This window comes from Eublepharis macularius, chromosome 6 (assembly GCF_028583425.1).
Source record: "Eublepharis macularius isolate TG4126 chromosome 6, MPM_Emac_v1.0, whole genome shotgun sequence".
Lineage (NCBI taxonomy): Eukaryota > Metazoa > Chordata > Lepidosauria > Squamata > Eublepharidae > Eublepharis > Eublepharis macularius.
The window spans coordinates 102,809,010-102,829,794 of record NC_072795.1 but is presented as its reverse complement, the minus strand read 5'-3'; the positions used below and the strand labels follow the sequence as shown (position 1 = coordinate 102,829,794).

Below are 20,785 nucleotides of genomic sequence, written 5' to 3'. Positions count from 1 at the left end.
GCTTGATGGTCGCTATTCCCATAAACTGTGTACATCACGCTTTTGTATATGTGGTCCACTCTGGTTTCAGAAGATTCACACCACTACATTCTATCCTGTCCGATCTACACAGAGCCTGGAACAAAACATCCCTCAGCACTTTTGAAGGGCTTAAACTCTTCCTTGGAAGCAGAGAAGCTGATTTTCCTTCTTTCAGATGCCAACATAATATTGTTGTTTGTTTTGGCAGCTAGGAAAACACAAGAAAAAGTCACATCCAAAAGGTGTCATATTTTAACGTATCAATTTTTAGACTTGGTTATTTTAGTATTTAGTATCTATGATATATGTATTTATTTTTCTTTTAAATTCTTTTATTCTTTTCTTAAATTTCTTTTAAATAATTTCTTTTACATCCATTGTGCTGGTTGAAATGGCCTTTGGCTATATACAATAAATGATTTTGTACTTTGATTTTGTATTCCATATAAAAACAAATCACATCACTTGCCTGATTCCATGGGTCCCCAGGGTGGCCAGGACCCCCCGAAATTTGTTCCCTTAGTCCACCCTCTCTCGTTGACCCTGGTACTTGCTTAAATGTACCCTCTTTATAATTTAGTTAGCTGAGTCCTGATGTTGAAAATGGGTTCAAGCTAAGACTTAGCTGTCCACTGAAGAATTTTTATCTAATAATTTTGGGAATTAGGTTGCTGTAATTCCTGTTTTACAGATGCAGGCAAAAAAAAAATAGAGACATGTTCAAGCCCTGTCTGTGAATAAGTCCATCGAGAATTTAAACCCAGCTCCCCCAAGTTGATGCTGAATCATCCAGGCTCTAACACACACCACCCTTGTTGTCTATCTATTGAAATATTTGCATCCCACTTTTCACTTACACCGGGACTCAAAGCTGCTTGGATATAAAATGTACCCCCCCACTCCCCCGAAATGTTTTTAATCAACAAGTACACAGTACACTTTTTAAACAGGACAGGCAATCATGCCAGGATCTGGGCTCACATAGGGCCGCAAGCAAAGATGCCCATGGCTTTTGCCCTTAAACCACACCAAAGGCCAAGCTGTCAAGGGAAAAGTATCCTGATAGCCACCAAAGGAGCCGTCTTGCTGGAAAGGAAGTAATATTTATGTATAGTAGATGAAGCAGTTTTGTGCTTCTGGGGTTTGGGGGTGGGAGGTTTCCTGCACTGAAAATCACTCTTAATAATGCTCAAGAATGTTTTCTGGAGAAACAAGTTGTTGTCTGCTGTTCCCAAAGGCAAAGGCACCATCTGGGTCTCTCTTTCTCTCTTTCTCTCTCTCTGGCCTAGGCTGCAGCAACACAGAGGCGAGGTAAGCTGCTGTCTTTTCCCCTCAGAGATACAGAGAATGTGGGCAGATCACAAGCGAGAATTAAACAAGCTGCCATGGAGCGTGGGTCAAAATTGAAACAAAGGAAGGAGAGGCAGTCATTTTAGTGAAGAGGATGCAAGCAGAGTCATCAGGCCCGTGCCAAGAGACTGTCAAGTTACATTTTTATTGCCAGCTGTATGTCACCTGCTTCTCCATAAAACTTGGCATAACCAGGTGATTTAAATATCTCACAGGACAAAATTGCTCTGTTTCCACAAGGTTTCTTGTTCATGAGGTGTCTAGCGGTAATTTGCATACACTGTCTTATGACCGCTTTCACTATGTTTGTTCTACATCTACACATTACTATTTACTCAGACAGTCCATGCTGTGAAGCAGCCATTTTCTCCAGGGGAACTGATCTCTGTCAGCTGGAGATCTGTTGTAATTCCGGGAGCTCTCCAGGCCCCATCTGGGGGTTGGCAACTTTCTAAGACCTTTGCCTGGGTCACCATGTAATCTAGCGCACCCCGCAGCCAGCAATCAGAACTGCTGAGTGGGAGGTTAGTTGAGCAACAACAGTCTGAGGGCCCGCGGGGCCGGGCAATCCATGAGCGCTGTTTTCCTATGACTTTGTGTTGGTTCTGGACAGGGGCGAACGGGACAGGGGGGATTTTTGCCTGGGGATTCGTGGCGACGCTCAACAGTCCGCTCTGCAACGCGCTGGATTCCCTCCAGCAAGGTTTGATAACAAGGACACGCCGACTTTTAAAAGGAAACGGGAGAAGGCGCCCTTGCTTTCAGTCCCCCGAGGGCCTTGGGGATAGAACCCTGCAGGTCCCTGTGGCCTGTTGGAGACTCGCGCTCTGTTCACACGCGCTTGTGTGTCGGGAGCTCTTTTTAAAAGCCCGAGCTGGTCGCTCCGATCACCGCCAAACCGACTTCTGTGCTCACAAGGAGGACAACAGGTACTCGCCGTTCGCTGCAGGAGAAAAGTCAAGGCATCCCGGGGAGAGGAAGAGCGGGCGACTACAACTCCCGGCATGCACAGGAGTGTGTAAAGGGGACTTTTGCTTTCCTGGCTGTTCCCCACGTGGGTCCAACATGGCCGGGTTTGTGGATCTGAATATTCCCCACTCGCTGGAGAAGGAGTCTTTGCGGAAGCTGGTGGAAGCCGCGGCGCATCGTGAGTCGGGAGTGCGGCTGGGCAGGGGGCGAAGCGTCCCCCAGGGGGGCTGCCGGGATGAAGCCAGAGCCGGGCCAGGTCTCCGAGGCTGTCCGGTGCGCTCGCTTTAGACGCGGAGCCTCGAGATCGCTGGATTCCTCTGCTGGCTCAGGAAGGGTGGATGCGATGAACGATCACAGGCTGTGCCCCAGCGGTCGGCGTCAGGGGTTTGTTCTAAATACTTCTCGTGTAGACAGAAGGACTTTATGCTTCCACAGCTATACGCACTCAGTCAGTCAGAATTTCATTGGTTTGGACAGAGCTTCGTTCCAGAAACGCTCAGAGGACAGTGAGCCCTCTGCATATGTTCAGACGAACACTCTCCTTGCCTTAGGTTCATTTAAAAACTTGCTGTTAGGAGCAGCTCCTTTATTATGCTGATTGAGCATGTGCAAAATAATCCTGATGGTTTCCACTTAACTTCAACAGCAAAGAATGGTACGGTTAGGATAAAAGTGGATCACTGTAGCAAGATCTAGAATTGAAATTATTTACCAAGACATGATGAGTGGTTATTTTATGTGCACACACAAGAATTGGGTGGGGGAGATGCTCCTATTATAGGAAAATCCTGTCTTCAAAAAAATTGTGTTTTAAACGTCAGTAGTTCTATTTCCATTGAGATTAAAAATATGTCATTCGATACAGGATCTTCATAAAAACCTGGCTTATTTGGCAGTAAATTTAAGTGACGCAGGCTTGGTGTTTTTCTCTCTGCTAGTTTACATTGCATCCAGAAACTGGAGCGCATGCAACAAGGGGCTTTCTTGTGTTCATGGAAAACACACCGATAGCACTTTGTTTTCCTCCAGTGTCTGTGACACTTTGGGGTATACTGTTTCTGAAGGACTCGTTCTTGCAAACATTCTTGATTGAATTTTAAAACCTTGCATTTTGAATTGAATTCTATATTTTGCTTCTTTTTCTAGTTGGCTATTCAACCGTGGCAATTAATTATGTCATTGACTATGAAGAAAAGAAAAAGGTAAGGCCAACGTCTCTGAAAATGTGCACACTCGTGCCGATGACAGAGTCTCCGTAAGGTGGAGGTCGTTTCTGCTTTAACACTGCAGTTCTGATCCAGCAGCTGCTTTTTTAAAAAATGGGAAATTTGCGCAGTAGTGCACAGGGAAGGGGATATTTTGCACACCGTTCAAAGGGTTTTAAAGGCCGCTGCTGTCTTCTTCTGCAGTTGGGTTACAGAAGAAAAGTAACTTTTGCTGAGATAAGGTACGGCGCTTTTAGCAAACCTGACTGTAAATCTGTGCAGTTCTAGTGGGGCTGGTGTCACTTGTGATGTCATTGTTAATGACAGGTATTGATGACTGTTTCACGGGCCCGCTTGGATCATTATTGGGTTCTGACAGTCCAGTCCAAAGCAGAGTTGTGGCTTTCCAAGCCTTCAAGGGGCTTTAGAAGAGTGTCAGTGTACTTAAGATTATATGTAATGGCTTCAGCTTGAGGGTGGGGTAGAGTAGGTTTGTTTCTGACGTTATAGACAATTCTTTCCCGGGCATTATGACATGCCAGTTTGCTTGAGAGAGAAGTGAGCAAAATCCGACCTCTAGACCATTTCAGTCAAAGAAAGATAAGCAGGCATTTAACTCTCCCCTGGAAATGGACCAGGCTTCTGTGTGCCTGGCTGGCTTGTGCCCCACATGTCCTGCCCAACTGTAAAAAAAACAGTCAGGGGCTTCCATGGTTCTGTGCTTATATACCACTCCCCTAGACAGATTAGTGCCCCACTCAGAGCAGTGAACAACTTCAGTGTTGTTACCTTTATACCCTTAATACAGCTGGGGCTGAGACAGGTGGCTTACCCAAGGCCACCTAAACTACTGGCAGTAGTGGGAGTCAAATCAGCAGAGTGCTGATTTGCAAGTCAGTCACTTGACCTCTATGCAACAGCAGCTTAAGGTAGAAAACGTAATGTTTAATTGAATTTGCATTTCCCACAGAAGAATAAGTAAGTTATTCGTGTGAATAAGGTGTTACAAGGCAGAAGTAATTTCGACACATTTTAATGCCTTTACTTCGCACAAAGTTTTGGGTCTACCTAGATTGCTAGGACACTGTGTGAAAATACCTGTTTGGTTTAGTTTTGCTTTTCACTTTGTTGTGTGATGCTGTCAAATAGAGCTGCCTTGTTGTTACTTATATATTAAATGTACTGGATGTGTTTGTGCATTTTCCCTGTAGGAAGTTGTGAAGCCTATATCATCCTCAGAACTGTTTACATCTTTACCTATGGTGCAGGTATGTCCAGGTATTGATTTGTAACTACATCATGTTTATAAAATGCATACTGTTAACTCTGTGGGCTTGGCTGAGTGTTTTTTTATGTGCTCATTCAAATTTGTATCGTCTTTGCCAGTGCAAATGGGAGGGAGCACAAGTGTGCCAGAGGTGAATTCTCCAATGCCTCAATTTTGGTAACACTAGATGATTAAGGAACCTTCTGGCCCAAGAAGTGACTCGGTGGGCAATGCTGATATTGCTGGGTCATTAATTCAAAATATGCCCCCCCTTTTTTTTTTAAAAAAAAGAGCTTTGCCTGAAGGAGTGGCCTGTGCACTGATCTGTCATGTGTGCCTCCTCATAACTTGCAGGCATCTGAGATACATTGAAATACAAACTGTGGGTCATACTTGAGCACAGGTAGCAGATACGTGCCCAAAGGCCGCTGTGGTTAGAAGCAAAGTGGAAAGATTGCTATCAGCATTCGTAAACTCTCCTCTTTGAAGTTCCTTTGGCTGCAGATTGAAGGCAATTCTTGATTAAGCTCCTGCTTGTGGAAGCCTTTAGCAGCAGGCTTATAGCTGCAGTCGGAAAAAAGGAAATGTTTCATCACAGCAGAAGTGGCATTCCTGACAAGTACTTGACTTTGGGGAGCACGAAACAAGTTCTTGAACTAACTGAAGTTCTGTGCAAGGGGAGGTGCAAACAGCATGGTTAAAACCCTTTGCCTAGCTGAAAATAGACCTCTTGGGAATTAAAGAAGGGCAAAGATACGTTTGGCTTCTGCGGTGGAAAGAGGATTTGTGTAGGCACTGATTTTCTAACACAGCAGCATTCTTCATTTTATTTTAATGATGAGTAGGTGGCCTGTTGCCGTGGTTTCTGCTTCTCTCCATTCCTCACAGTCTTGATTTTCCTTTACAGGGGAAATCCAAGCCAATTAAGATTTTGTCGAGGTTAACGCTTGTTGTTTCTGATCCATCCCACTGCAATATCCTAGTAAGTTCGTAATGCATTTTTCAAGCTGTTTTGACTGTAACAATAGGGTCAGGTGCTTCATGGTGGTAGATCACAGCGTAAAGGCTGTTTCCTTACTTTTCATAGAACATGTTGCATATGTGTGGCTAGAAATACATAGTTCATGTTTGAGTTTTTTTTTAAAAAGTTGTTTAATCAATTCTGCAGAATATTAAGATGCCTGTTAGTCTTGAGTACAGAGCTACTAAATTGCCCAAGACTGATACCAGAGGGAAGCCACATTACTTCTGCACCGGCCATGCACAAAACTCTGCAAGAGAGACTAGCCCACAACTTGTTACTCATCTGCCTGCAAGCACATCTGTTAGTAATTTGTGGCCCATTGACAGTCTATGATGGGGGGGCAAACTGTGGCTCAGGAGCCACCTACAGCTCTTCTAAACATATTGTGCAGCTTCCGTAGGTCTTTGAGCATCGCTGTGGCAGTACAGTTTATTTTAGCAGGGAAGGAGGGGGAAATAGGCAGGCTTGCAAGCTCCTCCCCTCCACCAGAGGTTGTTGTGAGAAAAGAGAGGGAAAGGAGAGCACATAGCCACATAGTTCAGTGAGGGGTCTTATGTCCGGAGGCTCCATGTTTCTAGCTGCAACAGCGGCAGCAGCAAGAGGTGAGGCGGGGAGCCAGATGGCTGGCTGGCTGAGGCACGCATGTGCACCCTTTCCCCTTCCCTTGGCTGGGCGGCTGGACCAACAGTGGGCATGGTGCAGAGCTGGTGGGGTTGAGCCAGATTGGAGACGTGGTCATGGTGCTGGGCCAGGAGGCTGCTGGCTAGCGAGCGGGTGGCCAGGGCAAGTGATCCCAATGCTTCCCTCCCTGGCTGTTTAATCAAAGTTTTTCCTTCCATGTTTCCCTCCCTCCCTTTCCTTCTTTCTTTCTTTCCATGTCTTTCCCTCCCTCCCTTTCTTTTTCCTTCCTTCCTTCTTTCCATGTCTTTCATATTTTCAATAAAAATGTTGAGATTGCCAGGTCCGACTTGGAAAATACCTAGGGACTTGGGGGTGGGGCCAGGAGCCCTGGGGGGGGCTAGTAAGGGTGTGACATCACTTTTGTGATGCTACTTTCAGGTCAAAGGTCAGGTGATGTCACTTCCCAAGCTCCACCCCTTCCAATGATGTCACTTCCAGTATACTGCATCAAACCCCCACCCCTTCCTATGATATCACTTTTAGGTCACTCCCCTAAACTTGCCTCTTCCTCTGAAGTCACTCCAATGCATCATATCTTGTGGCTTTCAAACATCTGATGTTTATTCTATGTGGCTCTTACATTAAGCAAGTTTGGCCACCCCTGGTCTATGAGATTAAACTTCCTTTCCTGGCCACTTGGAGGCAATTAGTCCTAATTTAAGTATCATGCTGATCAAACAAATTGACTGGCCTGTGTGTCTTCGCAACTGCGCAGCCTCTTGCTAAGCAGGAGGCTACTCAAAGCAGCTTATGGAAGCTTAGCACACTAGAGCAACATATGTGTTAGATTTCTAATGGGGGTCTTTAATTCTGGTTATCACAGTTTTTCTGTTTATTTAATTGTGTTGTTACATTTTATTGTTGATTTGTATTACTTAGAGAGCAGTCCTACGCTGGCCTACTCAATGCCACATGCTTTCAGAAAAGTGTTCTTAAGATGGCAGTATTAGAGTTCATTGTTTTTACATTTCTCATTTTTTATTTTGTTAACTGCCCGAGTATCTTGTAGAAGAACAGGATATAAATTTAATTATAAATGCATAGTCTTTTCAGTCACTGTTGGATCACTGAGAGCTAGAAACTTGTGAGCTCTGTGTATTTGTGTTTATAGAATTGAAATTCCACTAAGATTTTAGAAAGATTGCCTGATGCTCATCATTGCTTCAGCAATAAGTGCAGCAAGTTGCAGATACTGTCCACAGAATTGTTTAGCCATTGATGGGCACAGTTTAGCTTTACACCATTAAGTATGAAAATGATTTCTTCCTTCTATTTGGTCAATAGGATACATACCTTGTGTGTTGTGTTATCCGTAACAGTTCAATTTTTCTTCTATCCCAGAGAGCTACATCTACAAACATAAAATTTTATGACATCTTCGCTGTGTTTCCTAAGAATGGGAAGCTCTTCCATGTAAGTTCAATTTTTGTCTCCCCCACCTCACCCCATGGATGAAAAATGTCATGTGATTGATGTTTTGGACTAGCTTGAAGAAGAAGGTGGTTTTGCTACCAAATCAACCTCTTTTTAGTGTGATGCATTTGCTGCCGTGGAACAGAGAGTCTGTCATTCCCTTGCTGAGTTATCAGGGAGATGGTTTTACCCAACACCTAAGAGTGGTGGATGGTTCTTTCTGTTGTGGGGGCTATCCCCGAGGTAGTATGGTAGAGAATTGTGGGTCAGTGCAGTGGTTGGGTGAGCTGGAAAGTAGCCCGTTTCAGGGCTTGCCTTGTTTTTCTCTGCCTCGGCTCCTTTAAATGCTTATTATAGGATTGACTGATAGAACGTATGTAAAGTGTTTTGAACACATCAAGTCTCTTCGTAAGTACTAACAGTTAATATATTATAATAACTAGAATTGAGATGTTGGTAAAGGGTCTCTCCCTGTCTTTGGAAAATTTTATCCTGATTGATTGATTACATTTATAGCCCACCCTCCCTGTAGGCGGGCTCAGGGTGGGTTACAGCAATAGATAGATTATAGAGTTAAAAAGATAAAACAGTAAAACAATAAAATCATGTCTTAATATAGCAGCATACATTTCAGTATCCCAGATGGGGCGCCATTCCCCTTTCCCTGCACACCATACACACGGGGAAAGAGGGCGGAGGTGCAGCTGGTAAACTCCTTGGCACATAGGGAGGCAGATGGACCATATAGCTCCCCCCACTAGATGGACCATATAGCTCCCCCCACACTGTGCTGCTTAAAGAGGGAATATCAAGATGAAAAAACAATGTTAATGCTAATTTTTACAACATTTTAAAAAATCATTCCCACACCCAAGGAACACATAACCAAGCTTCTGAGAGTTGAAGCAATATTTTTGGTGTAGGTATGAGTCCTTTGTCCACCAGATGGAGCTATTGCCCCTCTGACCGGAGGAAATAGCAACTGAGGAATGTGCTATAATGAAGGTTATAAAAATCTTGATGGTCTCTAAGGTGCCACTGGACTCATAGCTTGCTGCCGTAGTGAAGCATTCTGTCAGGCTACCCTCTCCCCAAGGATTCTTTTCCCCTTTGAATATCTTATCATTTTAAATCCCTGAAATTAGGCTTCTGAATTCCTGCCTATCTACTGTAGTTAAATGGCTAAGAGTGAACAAATTGAAACTAAATCCTGACAAAGACAGAAGTAAGGCTGGTTGGGATGGTAGAGATTTTGAAGGACATTGTGCTTCCTACCTTCAGTGGGATTCAACTGACACTGAGAAGTCAGTTAAGAGCCTAGGGGTCATAATGGATACAGCATCACAGCATAAGTAAAGTTAATACAGCTGCAAAAAACGCTTTCTTCCAACTCAGTCTAGCCTTAAAGATGGCCTCCTACTTTGACTTGGCTGATTTGGATCTATGCCATAGAGACTTCGAGGCTAGACTACTGTAATGGACTCTACCTGGGTCTTCCCTTGAGGTCAACACAGATACCCGCAGAATGTCACAGCTTGGCTATTTATCAGGAGCTATCTATTTGCTGCCCATCAGTTACTGGGTTCAAAACCCTTTGTGGCATTGGACTCTCATATCTGTGCAACTGCCTCTTCCACTCTAGCTCCACCATGACAGTTTTGCTCATATGAGCATGGCCTTCTGCAGCTGCTACACTGCAAGTGGGCTAAATCAACAACTGCCTGTCCATGTGTATTATCTGCCCCCACCTTATGGAATGTCCTGCCTGATGACGTTAGAAAAGCTCCCATTCTCTTGATTTCCTGCAAATTGCAAAACTGAATTATTCAGTAGAGCGTTCTTACACAGGTAATAGGGCTAAACTATAACAGAATGGTTCAGAAAGATGATTTTAAGAAGAGAAAGGGACTGTGGACTGTACCACTGTGTAAAGTGTGTACTATCTGTTGCTGTATATATTACCCTACTATGTAATTTTTGCATCATTTTAACACACTATGTAAATACTTAAGCTTTGTCTCAGATTTCTGCTCGGTTTCAGATTTCCTATTAACATTGCTTATTCAGGGTTCCATCTTGTTGATTGTATGACTTCAGGGAGGGGCTGTGACTCAGTTGATAGAGCATCTGCTTGGCATGCAGAGGGTCCCAGGTTCAATCCCTGGCATCTCCAGTTAAAAGGATCAGGTAGTAGATATGTGACAGGCCCTTGCCTGCAGCCCTGGAGAGCCATTGGCAGTCTGAGCAGAGAATTCTGACCTGGATAGACCAGTGGCCTGATTTAGTATAAAGCAGATTCATGTGTTCCTATGACTTATGCTTAGGGATCCCAGGTGCCCACTGGTGGTGGGCAATCTCTGGCAGTTTACCTGCTTGCTTTGGGCCACCCAGAGATCACCCACCACCAGCAGACACCCCAAGAACACTCACAGCATGCATGCTTCCTGCAGACATGACGACATCACATCTAGAATTAGTAGAAAAGAGCAAGAGTCCAGTAGCACCTATAAGACTAACAAAATTTGTGGTAGGGTTAGAGCTTTAGTGAGTTACAGCACATTTCTTCAGACTCACGAATGTTCATACCCTGGCACAAATTTTGTTAGCCTTATAAGTACTACTGGACTCTTGCTCTTTTCTACTGCTACAGACAGACTAACATGGCTACCCATCTTGATCTAACAGTAGATAAATTCTGCAAGTGAGTTATGTGATGTGTGAAGCAGTGGTCGTTTTTTTCCTTTTCCTAAATCTATTGTCCATCAGAATCACACACACACACACACACACACACACACACACACACAGTTCTTCTATTATGGTAGGAGGGGGAAAGTTCCACTCCAGCTCTTCCTCGCTATTTATAATTTTATAAACCAGTGTCCTGCCCCCACAGTCATCTAAAGAAGGATGACTGTGCCTTCTGTCCCCATCCCTCCTTGCCTGAATGGGTTGAAGAGATTTCAGTAATGGAATTGGACTTTCTGGCGATAAACTTGATGATTAAGAACACACACAGTTTGTTGGGATGCCCTTAGTTCAAATATTGGCCATTAACTTGCTTGAAGGCCTTAGACAGTCCACCGGTTCTCAGTCTCAACCCTTCATCCTAACCACATAGAGAATTCTGCTGCATCTTAGCAGATTGTTGAGAGGGCCAGGTTAAGTGAAGTCCATATAAAATACTGTGTTTTAGTATGGGGGAGGGGATGTGCTGCCCAGCAGGGGTGTGCATAATGGAAAAAACTAACTGAAAATAGACCAAGAAATCACTGCTTTATTTTGTTAAACAGCTTCCAGAAGGCTGAACCAATCTGGGAAACTAAATTGTAATGAGTCCCTCCCACCAAAAACTTTGTGTGTTTTGTTTCAGTTTGTACCTTGCAGCATCAGGCAAGCACTGGGCTTGCAGCAGCAAGGCAGCAGCTTGGTTTCCTGAACAGCACTCACCAATCGGGTCCCAAGGGGAGAAAGCCCTTCGTTATTAACTGTTGGCAGGAAGGGAAATGAGCACAATGCATCTCCCCTCACCCTGGTTGCTACCTCGGAAGTGACATTCTCTCCCTGCCAATCGAGTCCTCGCAAGGGGACACCCCTGACCTCCTATCAGCTTGGGAAACGTTTGGAAGGGAGACTTCAATCATAGGCTGCAATTTTTTAAAAAAAAACTCTTCCCAAGGAGTAACACTGTTGAATAACGTGCGACTTACATCTGAGTAGACCTGCTGGGGTGCATCTGGGTTTGCTTTGCGCCACTACCCAGGCACTGGTCTGGCTCCCCCCACCCCCCTACAATCAGGGCATTTGGACGATCACCCTTAGGAAAAGCGCCATGGACGGAAGTGGGGGGAATCAAACTTGCTGAAAGCCCTGGAAGACTTCAGTCATAGGCTGCAGTTCTAAAGACACTTCCCTGGGAGTAAGCATGAGAAAACAGGGCACCAAAGCCAATAATCTATTGGCACAATAAAAAAAAGAAATAAGTGAACATAAAAGGGAATTGTTTTTTAATGATACTGCTTCCTCTCCATTCTCTTAACCAGCCAGTTTCTCGTCATGTGCACCTGCCAACACTTGCCTTCTTCAGGGTCTGTTGTTTTGTGTGTGAGTGTAGTATAACTGAGGGAAACATCAGTGTGTCTGTGGTTTATAGGGAGGACTGTGTTTTGTCTTGTCTTGGTGCTGTTTGGTGCAAAATTATCTGCCTAAAAGAGCCTGGAAGCCCGCATTGTAAAGAGCAGGGCCAAAATCATGATAACAAAAACCAGGTGGATCAGGTCTGAGCAGGCAGTGCCCCATCCGGTAAAAACAGTCATGGTGCATAGTTGGTTTGGAACCCCCAGATCCAAAACTGAAACAGATTTTTTTTTCATTGCACACCCCTACTGTCCATTATCAGGCACGAATGTAGGCGTCAGATTTCTGAATTTCCCCCCTTTCCTTCCCATAGTTCTTCCAGGTCCAAGAGGGGGTTATGGGTGTCTGGTATTCTCTCGCTCTAAAGATTGACCTCATTGCCTGGCTTGCCTCCCTTTTCACAGTTACTTGAGGTACTTACAGTCTTGGCTCAGTTGTGCGGCTTCACCCGTCTATTGCCAAGAGGCAAGCATTGTTTCCTACGGGGCAGTTTCTGCATTGTTTAATATGTCACGATTAATGGCTTGAGCTCTGTTTCAGCACTGTATTGGATTTCTGCTTGTTTTCAAATATCTTCTAATTTTCATTTGTATATTCCATTGCGTTGTTTATTGAACGCCCCAGCTGTTGATCATATTGACTTATCCTGTGTAATCTGCCTTAAGTCTCAGTGAGAAACATGAACTATAAATAAATAAGTAAACCCTCTGGCCCTCCCCTGCTGCCCCCCCCCCTTCCATCTCATCTCCTTTGGCAGTTACCTGAGTCAAGAAAGAAAAAAATCTATACTGTATCTGAAATGGTGTTAATATGGTATCTTCACGATACGATAATATGTTGCCAGCCCAGGCAAGGCTCTACCACCTCCACCCCGGCCCTCTTGGACCCAATAAAATATAGCCATTCCCCCCTCACACACTGGACCCTCCCTCCCGCTCCGTGTGCTTGAGTCCTCTGCACTTGAAATGCTTGTTTGGTTCCCTCCTTCCTGCTTTGACCTCAGAAAACAGAAAGTCCGCTTGTTGCATGTTGTGTCGCCAGACACCTATAGATGAGCAACTACCTGCCAGTTCTTTGTAGGACAACTCAGCCTTTTGGCAAAGACAGTCTTACAAATTAAAATTGTTTCCTTAGGCCATGTATTGTGCGGCTTTGAAATAAAACAAGTACCTCTGAGAACATCCCATATATTACTGCTGCCAGAGAAAGTCTTCCATGCCCGTGTGTCATTGAGAAAGAAAATACGCTTATTCTCTGCTTTTCAAATTTCAAACGCAGGTGGCTTGTACAACCTTAGATGTAGACCTTGTGTGCATTAACGTGACAGAAAAGCTGCCTTTCTACATCAAGAGACCTTCCGTTAATGTGGTAAGACAGTCTGTAACTTGAGTATGCTTTCCTGGCCCTCGTTTTCGGTTTGTGTTTTTCTCCCTCAGGCTCCCCCCGCCCCCCCCTGTGAATGATTTTGAAGGAATGTGTTGGCTCTTTCTTTCCTTTTCTTTTCTTGCTATGTTGTGCCCTGCTAGAGAAATTCTTAGCACTGGTGGAGAAGAATAGCATTTTCCCTGCAGCCTTGTTTTGGTTATGGACCACTGAGTATCGACCAGAGCTTGTCTGGCTGTGCTGTTCCAAGAGCACTTCTGTTCCTAGCTCTCCTATGATTGAAGCGCTCCTGCCAGTTCCAGCTGACCAGTAACCAGAGAGCTGCACCAACAGCCAGGCAAAGCAAGGAGCTTGAGGATATAGCATCTACAGGGAAAGGAGGCAAGCAGCAGACCATCTCTTGCGTTACTTATGTCAGCAAAGAAACTACCGTTTGTTGCGATATCTGGATGCATTCCAGGCCCTGCCACCTGCTCCCTTTCAATTAAGCCCTCCCTCCCTGTGATTGTCACGTGACAGTGCAGCGCAAGCAGGGGTGCTCTGAAGTGCCATGACCCTATATGTCTTTTAGCAGATTCCATTCCCCCCTGCTTTTGGAATAGAATGCCTTTGGAGTGGGATGTTTCTGCCAAAACATCTTAAGCATTCTAAATCTTTGAGTGTATGAATGTGAATTGCAGCAACTCTAGTTTCGTGTGCAGTTTTTTCCCTCTTGAACGGTACTTTCGTCCCATTGGCTGCCTCTCTATACCAGAGAAGGCAAGAAAGTAAAACATATCAATAATAGGCAGTAGCTGTGAGATTTGACTGTGACACCGCCTCCCAATTATAATTATTTTTCTTTCATGTGAAGGCAATTGATCGAGGCATATACTTTGAACTTGTTTACGTGCCTGCCATCAAAGACTCCACGATGAGAAGATACACAATTTCCAATGCTCTCAGCCTGATGCAGATCTGCCGAGGAAAGGTGAAGTTTAAAAAATGAAATGATTTGCTCCACTTCTGCCTTCTGAACAATTTTGAGAGAACTCACTGGAATTAAGCGTAGGCGCCTGAACCTCTGTTTTATCAGGAAAAACAATGGTGAATGAGTCTGTCTGCAAACACAACTGGTTTGGGGTGGTTAATCTTCTAATGAGTATGGACGCCTTGTCCCAGCCATTTCTAGTTTTCTATCTGGAAAGGTTATACAGTCCTAGAGGGGTTCATGTGGTTATGCCAAAATAATGAGTTGTGCACAGCTATGTTTCTTTCCAAGCCGATGGTCAATACTGTCACCTTTACCAATGCTGATTAGCTATTTGGAGGTATGGAAAGGGTGTGTCTGGATCAGTCCTCTGATCTCCCCCCCCCCACAGAACGCCTTAGGGAATAGCATCAGCCATCTGCTGAGAGGGATAAAGGCATGTGTGCCGCCGGTGTGAGCTGCGTGCTCCGCATAGTGCTTGGCTGTGCCTGTAAATCATGCCCAGGAGGCCGCCCCACATATGAGAGCTTCTGGGTATATTTTTTGTCCCTTGCTGGATGGGTCATAAGCATAGCACCCGCATATCCTGCACTGTATTATAGAGGCAGCCAACCTCCTGTCTGGCTCCTCTGTCCACAAGAGCTTTCTGGTTCAGTGGTGGGAAAGGGCCACATCTCCTGCCCGTTGAGGGATCTGCCCAGGGTAGTGTCGCATCCAGTGAAATAAATCGATCTGCTGCATTTTTATCCTGCTCTTCCAAGGAGCTCAGAGTGGTGGGCGTGGTTCTCCCTTCTGTCATGGTCTCCTAAACAACCCTGAGAGGAAGGTTAGGCTAAAGAGCGACTGGCCCAAGGTCGCCCAGCAAGCTTCCCAGCTGAGTGAAGATTGGAACCCAAAGTTTCCCCGGTACGAGTCCAGCACTGTAGCCAGCGTACTATACTGGTTCATATAGAGGAGATCTTCTCCATAGGAGTGGCTTCTGTCCACATGAGTGTATGTTGCCCTGTGAATGGGGGGCATTTGGAACAAGAGAGGAAGTATGTTCAGCAGTGATTGTTCAGACTAAACTATTAGATCTCATTTTGTCTCAAATGAATGATGTCTTTATTTCCTAGAATATCGTACTGTCCAGCGCAGCAGAAAAGGTAAACTCTCTGGTGCACGTATGCATGTGAATCTGTAATAGATGCTGGAACTAATTGCTTTTGGGGGGAAAAATCTCCCCCTCCATCCTTTGATAAAGAAGAAGCGTGTGTGTGATTGTGTGTGTGTGTGTGTGTGTGTGTGTGTCCTTGTGTACTTGGGAGAACTTGCATGCCTTTCAATTAAGATTGACTCTTGTATTGGCTTTTCTAAGAGCATCAGAGCAAGGCTATTTATGTACAACTCTGACTTGCTTGCCATCAGATGATGCAAGTGTGCAACCTCTCACTATTGAAACAAAAGAGCCGTGTCATTGACTCGGCCAGGAGGAGGTAGATTGGACTCCAAATTTTGGCTCTGATCTTGCAATCAGTCATTACGTGATGCCCTCCTTGAGTTTACAGATACACTTTTTATTATCTAGCCTCTGTATTTATCGAGGTTTGTTTTCTGCTTTAGCCGTTACAGATGCGAGGTCCTTACGATGTGGCTAACCTGTATCCTTTACGCACATGCTTGCTGAGATATTTAAAATGCCTTTGTGATAAAAATGGCTTTGTGATTAAAAATGTGTTGCAGTTTGGTTCTAGCCTTGCTTACTTAGGGGAAACCCCTGGCAACAAAATGTTGGTAAACTCTTCTTGTTGACTGCAAAATGAGGTCACATAGAACAGACCTCATATAGCACCTAGAGCAGGGTCCCCACTGCCGAGCTTTTCAGAAAGTGGGTGGGGCCATTGTAAGGCAGGGCTTGCTATTGGCTGCCCTCATTTAAGTGAAGGTGTTTTCTACAGCTGCAATAAGAGCTGCAACCACTGGAGGATAAGAAGGACTGGTAGACAGCCAAGCTTGGGGTTTCATTTCCCCTTCAGGCTTTCCTTTTTATTCCCCCTTTTCTTTCCCCTCCCCTTCCCAGGCTCTCCCCTCCTTCCCAGGCTTTCCTTTGTTTCATTTTACTTCCCAGTCTCTTTATCCTCCCCCTGCCCCCTTGGGCTTTTCTTTTTACTTCCCTTGTGCTGTTCTTTGCAAAGCACGGAGGGAGGTAACGTGTTTGGCTACACGTCCTGATGCGGCCATTTTGGTATGGTGTTCACCACTACCTCAGAATTCCAAAGGTGCCCACAAGCCCCAAATGGTTGGAGACCCCAGACCCAGAGAAAAGATGTTATTGGCAGAAAGGGGCGCAAGAGAGCAATTGTGTTAAGAGGCTGGCAAAGGTGATGGAAAGAAAAGAGGGTGGCTAAAGATAGTGGGGTAAAAAAGGGGATGTGAGAATTGGGGATTGATGGGGAGGGTGGGGTAGAGAAAGCATAGCACTTAAGAGAAGCCCAAGTAAAGTGGGGGCGGGAGAAACAATATGGGTCTAGAGAGGGAGAACAGGATTTTACACTGTTAATCGGCAGTGGAACTTGTAGGGTGGAGAGGGCTGTGGACGAGGGAACTTAAAGCTACAGCAAAATAAAGCTCTTGATGGGTAAGGAATACAAGCTTAGCTCCTTGTACATGAGCTTTGCCTCCTTGTACATGAGGATCCTTAATGAAGCGAGCAGAGGGTGGCTGTTCGGCCTGTCTGAAAGCAACGCCAAGGCTGCTGTTTCTACCAATGGCAGAGCAGTCCTGCTCCATGGAGGTGAGTTGAATTTGGGGAGCAGCCATCGCTCAGTGGAACGATATCCGCATCACACGCAGAAGGTCTCGGGCTGCATCTATGGCATCTCTACTCAAAAGAATCAGGTAGCAGACAACGTGGGAGAGCGCTGCCTAGCAGCCTGGGAAGCAGCTGCCAGGCACAGTAGACAGTACGGACCTTGATAGATCTTGGCCCTTGAGTTTAACCATGAGCTGCAGGAATTGGCGGCATCCATCACAGCATAAACTCTAGGGCACTCTTTATTGAAGAAAAGCTTCATGGGCAACAGCAGTTTCTGGAATTCGTAGAAAGGAAACTGTTTCCCTTTTCCAGCTTAGTGGGCTTTTCCTTTTCTGATCTGTTTATTCTTCCAGTAGGAAAAGAAAGCAATGTAGAGATTTCAGTGGCTTGTTCTAAGTTTGTTGAGAAGGTTTTGGGGGATACATGACAGAGAGTAAAGTGTAAATTAAGGGAGACACAGCTTTGGCCCATTGTGCCGCCATGTGTAAGGGAGAGTCAAAGCTGTCCTAGAATAGACAGTAGTCTGAAAGAGGACATCTTGGGCTTCAAGTCAGTGTATAACATTTTGAATTCAAGTGCCATTCAACATGTGCCTGGGCTTGGATCCAGCTGAACATTTCCACTAGTGAAACGATTTCCATCTCCTTCCTGCTCACTGCAACCCGGAGTGCCTCCCAAATGTCTGCTGCTGGGGGACAGGGGACCCCTAGAAACAGGATGAAAGGAGAATCAGAGGTCTGCAATGGAAGGAGGAGATTGATGAGAAGCACTCACAGCACCAGCAAAACTCGTCCTCGAGTTTCAACCTGTTATGTCTAAGATAATCTTTTTTTAAAAAAAAGAATTCAAGTTTGAACATTAATCTTTTTCCATGGAATACTTTTTAACAGTAACATAATATGTTTAAAGTATATTGTTATGCCTATTTATGCCTATAAAACACATCCCAAACTATAACTCTTCCTGTAAAAGAAATCAAGGAAAAGTTTTAACATGTTGCTACGTCATTTGTTTTTAGACTTATGAACTTTATTAGAATGAGATATTTGATACAATGTATTGAAAAAGTCCTTTTACATGACAGTGTTTAAAGTTACAGATGGGCTGTTCTAAAGCTACAGTTTAGTTCAGATAAATGGAAAAAATTTATATGAGGCATAAATTGCAGATAGGAAGGAAGGATAAAAGAGGGGGGGGGAAATTGTTTTACAACTTCCTGCACTAGCCTTCCCATGGCATTCTGCACACGACAAGTATGCCTTGCTACCTCTGCCTCTTTATCCGTCTTGTGGATGAGTTATCCCCCTTCATGTGCCGCATTCACGGTCACTTCTCATCCACATGCTGAGTGCCGCCAGGACACTGCATCCAATGACGTTGTTAGTTGCCTGTGCAGGTTCAGTTCCTCATGGAACGGTAATATTTTATTTATATACCGCCCTTCAGGACAACTTAATGCCCACAGAGTGTTATAATCCTCATGACAATCACCCTGTGAGGTGGGTGGGGCTGAGAGAGCTCCAAAGAGCTGTGGCTGGACCAAGGTCACCCAGCTGGCTTCAAGCGGAGGAGTGGGGAATCAAACCTGGTTCTCCAGATTAGAGTCCTGCCGCTCTTAACCACAACACCAAACTCTGTAGCTGCACAGGTACTGATGCTTGCAGCACTGTCACAGTGGTGCTGAGATCTCACATGTCACATTAGTGGTGCCTAGTTCTAGGAGATGTTTTGTGAACGTAGCTGTGTGTGGCCCTGAGTCTTTACATCCTTTGCTTGTCAAATTGCAGAAGCCAGAAAGACTGCTTGTGGAGTGGTGCATACAGTGAAGAAGCCCCGAACCCCTGATGAAGATGACTCCACCCCAGCTACCAAAAGGCCAAAATGGCATTGTGATGAGTAGGCTCTCCTCTGCAACTTTCCTCAAAGCCCCAAAGCTTCAGGTTGCCAGTCTTGAACGGCCAGATGGGAACCATTGATGCAATTTAAGATGTTGGGCTTAAGCATCAATGAGGTCAAGTGGAGAGTCTGACCATGGACATGGGAGGCTGCTGATGCTGTTGTAACTTCTTTGGGAGGAAGATAGCTCTTTCGCGGCTACCTAGAGGACTGTGGCAATGTAACAGGCTTGAAAGCGGGTGGAAGAGCATTTGCTTATCTCCATTCCCCTTATAATGAAGACCTTTCACCAGGGGATTCTGTTATGCTGCCTTTTGCCATCTGTGCTCCCAAGTATTTCCAGGAATGGAATCTCCCTATATAATGATTGTAACTCAGATGGCTATTAATCACAGTCAAGCTATTAAAGACATTTCTGAAATGTAGTAACAGTATTACAGCAATAATTGGAAGGCTACAAATGTGGGCCCCAGCAGTATAGCTGTACATGCATCATGATGTCGATGCCTGTGTGTCCTGTAAGGGGGGGTGACTTCTGGCTGTAAGTCACTCCTGATTCATTGGCAGTCATTTGCCTTTCCCATCTGAACCTGTTAGTAAATCCCATTTGGATTCATTAACTTGGGCTGCAAAATGGAATTCAGGCTTTCAGAGATTGCAGGCCCTGTCCCTTTCTGTCATATCTTGCTGTACAACAGACTTAGTGTAATTTTCTACTAGGATCTGTACAAATCTGACCTCCTCTTGAAGATTTTATTAAACAACTTTCAGATAAGACGAGTTAGAAATACCAGTAATTTGATACCCAAGGGTAGCCACCAAACAGATATAAAAAGGGGTGGTTTTGAGTTCTTGCCGAAGATGGTTGTGAGGTAGGTAAGTACTGCTTTTTCCTCAGCGGGAGAAGTGAACTCCATTCAGGAGAAAAGAGTTGCCCTAGTCTTGGAGTGAAGGGAAAAGAACATGGAGTGGAAGGACTCGGAGCCCTTTTCCCTCCTGTCTACTTTACCCCCTGCTTTATACCTTTTAGTGCACTGTAGGGCCTGCATTTTGCCATGGCCGTAACTAATGATGAGCCCCTGATGGAAAGGAGAATGTAATTACCCACCCTGAGAAGGGGCATGTGTTGTGGACATACTCTTTCCCAAAGGCCTATTGTGGCTGCCTACAGGAAGATAAGGAAGTGCTATTTGTGTGCTGTAAACTTGAAATCACCAAACCCTGAACAGTCATGTTTACATCAGCAGGGTGGGGGGACTTTGTAGCTAAGTGGCCTCTGTTTGGCCATTTATGGCTGTAAGATATTTCCAGTTTATTTTGCAACAGATAGTCGTCATCTCTGAAACAGTCTTGGGTCTTCCAGAACCAATATGACTTTGCTTTTCGAGTAAACTTACACTGTAACCCTGTAGAGAGACCCTTGTCCCACAAAGTCAGTGGGCTTAGAAGGGTGTAATTCTGCTTACCATGTTGCTTTAAATCTCTAGGAGATGTTGATTTGGTATTGTGTCTCTGCCAATAACTTTTATCTGTGAATTTTGCTAGAAAATTAGAGGTGTTTGATTATTAAAAAATAAAACTCAGCCTGCACATGGTAGATTTCTGTGGAGGGTCACAGAACTGGGAGCATGGCTGGATGCCCCATTGATAAGCTGCAGTACTGGTTTGGAATGTG

General features: G+C 44.8%; 1 protein-coding gene across 1 annotated transcript; it reads left to right on the top strand.

The window, feature by feature from the left end:
- The first annotated feature begins 2,341 nt into the window (after positions 1-2,341).
- RPP30 (ribonuclease P/MRP subunit p30) lies at positions 2,342-19,535 on the top strand. The gene is made up of 11 exons (XM_054983401.1): positions 2,342-2,518; positions 3,487-3,542; positions 4,757-4,813; positions 5,720-5,794; positions 7,859-7,930; positions 13,346-13,435; positions 14,304-14,420; positions 15,536-15,565; positions 16,023-16,060; positions 17,114-17,193; positions 19,002-19,535. Exons 1-11 carry the CDS (start codon positions 2,437-2,439, stop codon positions 19,112-19,114), a joined length of 810 nt encoding a protein of 269 aa, XP_054839376.1. The 5' UTR covers positions 2,342-2,436; the 3' UTR covers positions 19,115-19,535.
- The last annotated feature ends 1,250 nt before the right edge of the window (positions 19,536-20,785 follow it).

Excerpts from the sequence above, each read along its gene's own strand:
- RPP30 (XM_054983401.1), top strand. The coding sequence starts at position 2,437 with ATGGCCGGGTTTGTGGATCTGAATATTCCCCACTCGCTGGAGAAGGAG. Across the intron at positions 5,795-7,858 it reads CATCCCACTGCAATATCCTA|AGAGCTACATCTACAAACAT; the intron begins GTAAGTTCGTAA and ends CTTCTATCCCAG. Across the intron at positions 7,931-13,345 it reads AGAATGGGAAGCTCTTCCAT|GTGGCTTGTACAACCTTAGA; the intron begins GTAAGTTCAATT and ends TTTCAAACGCAG.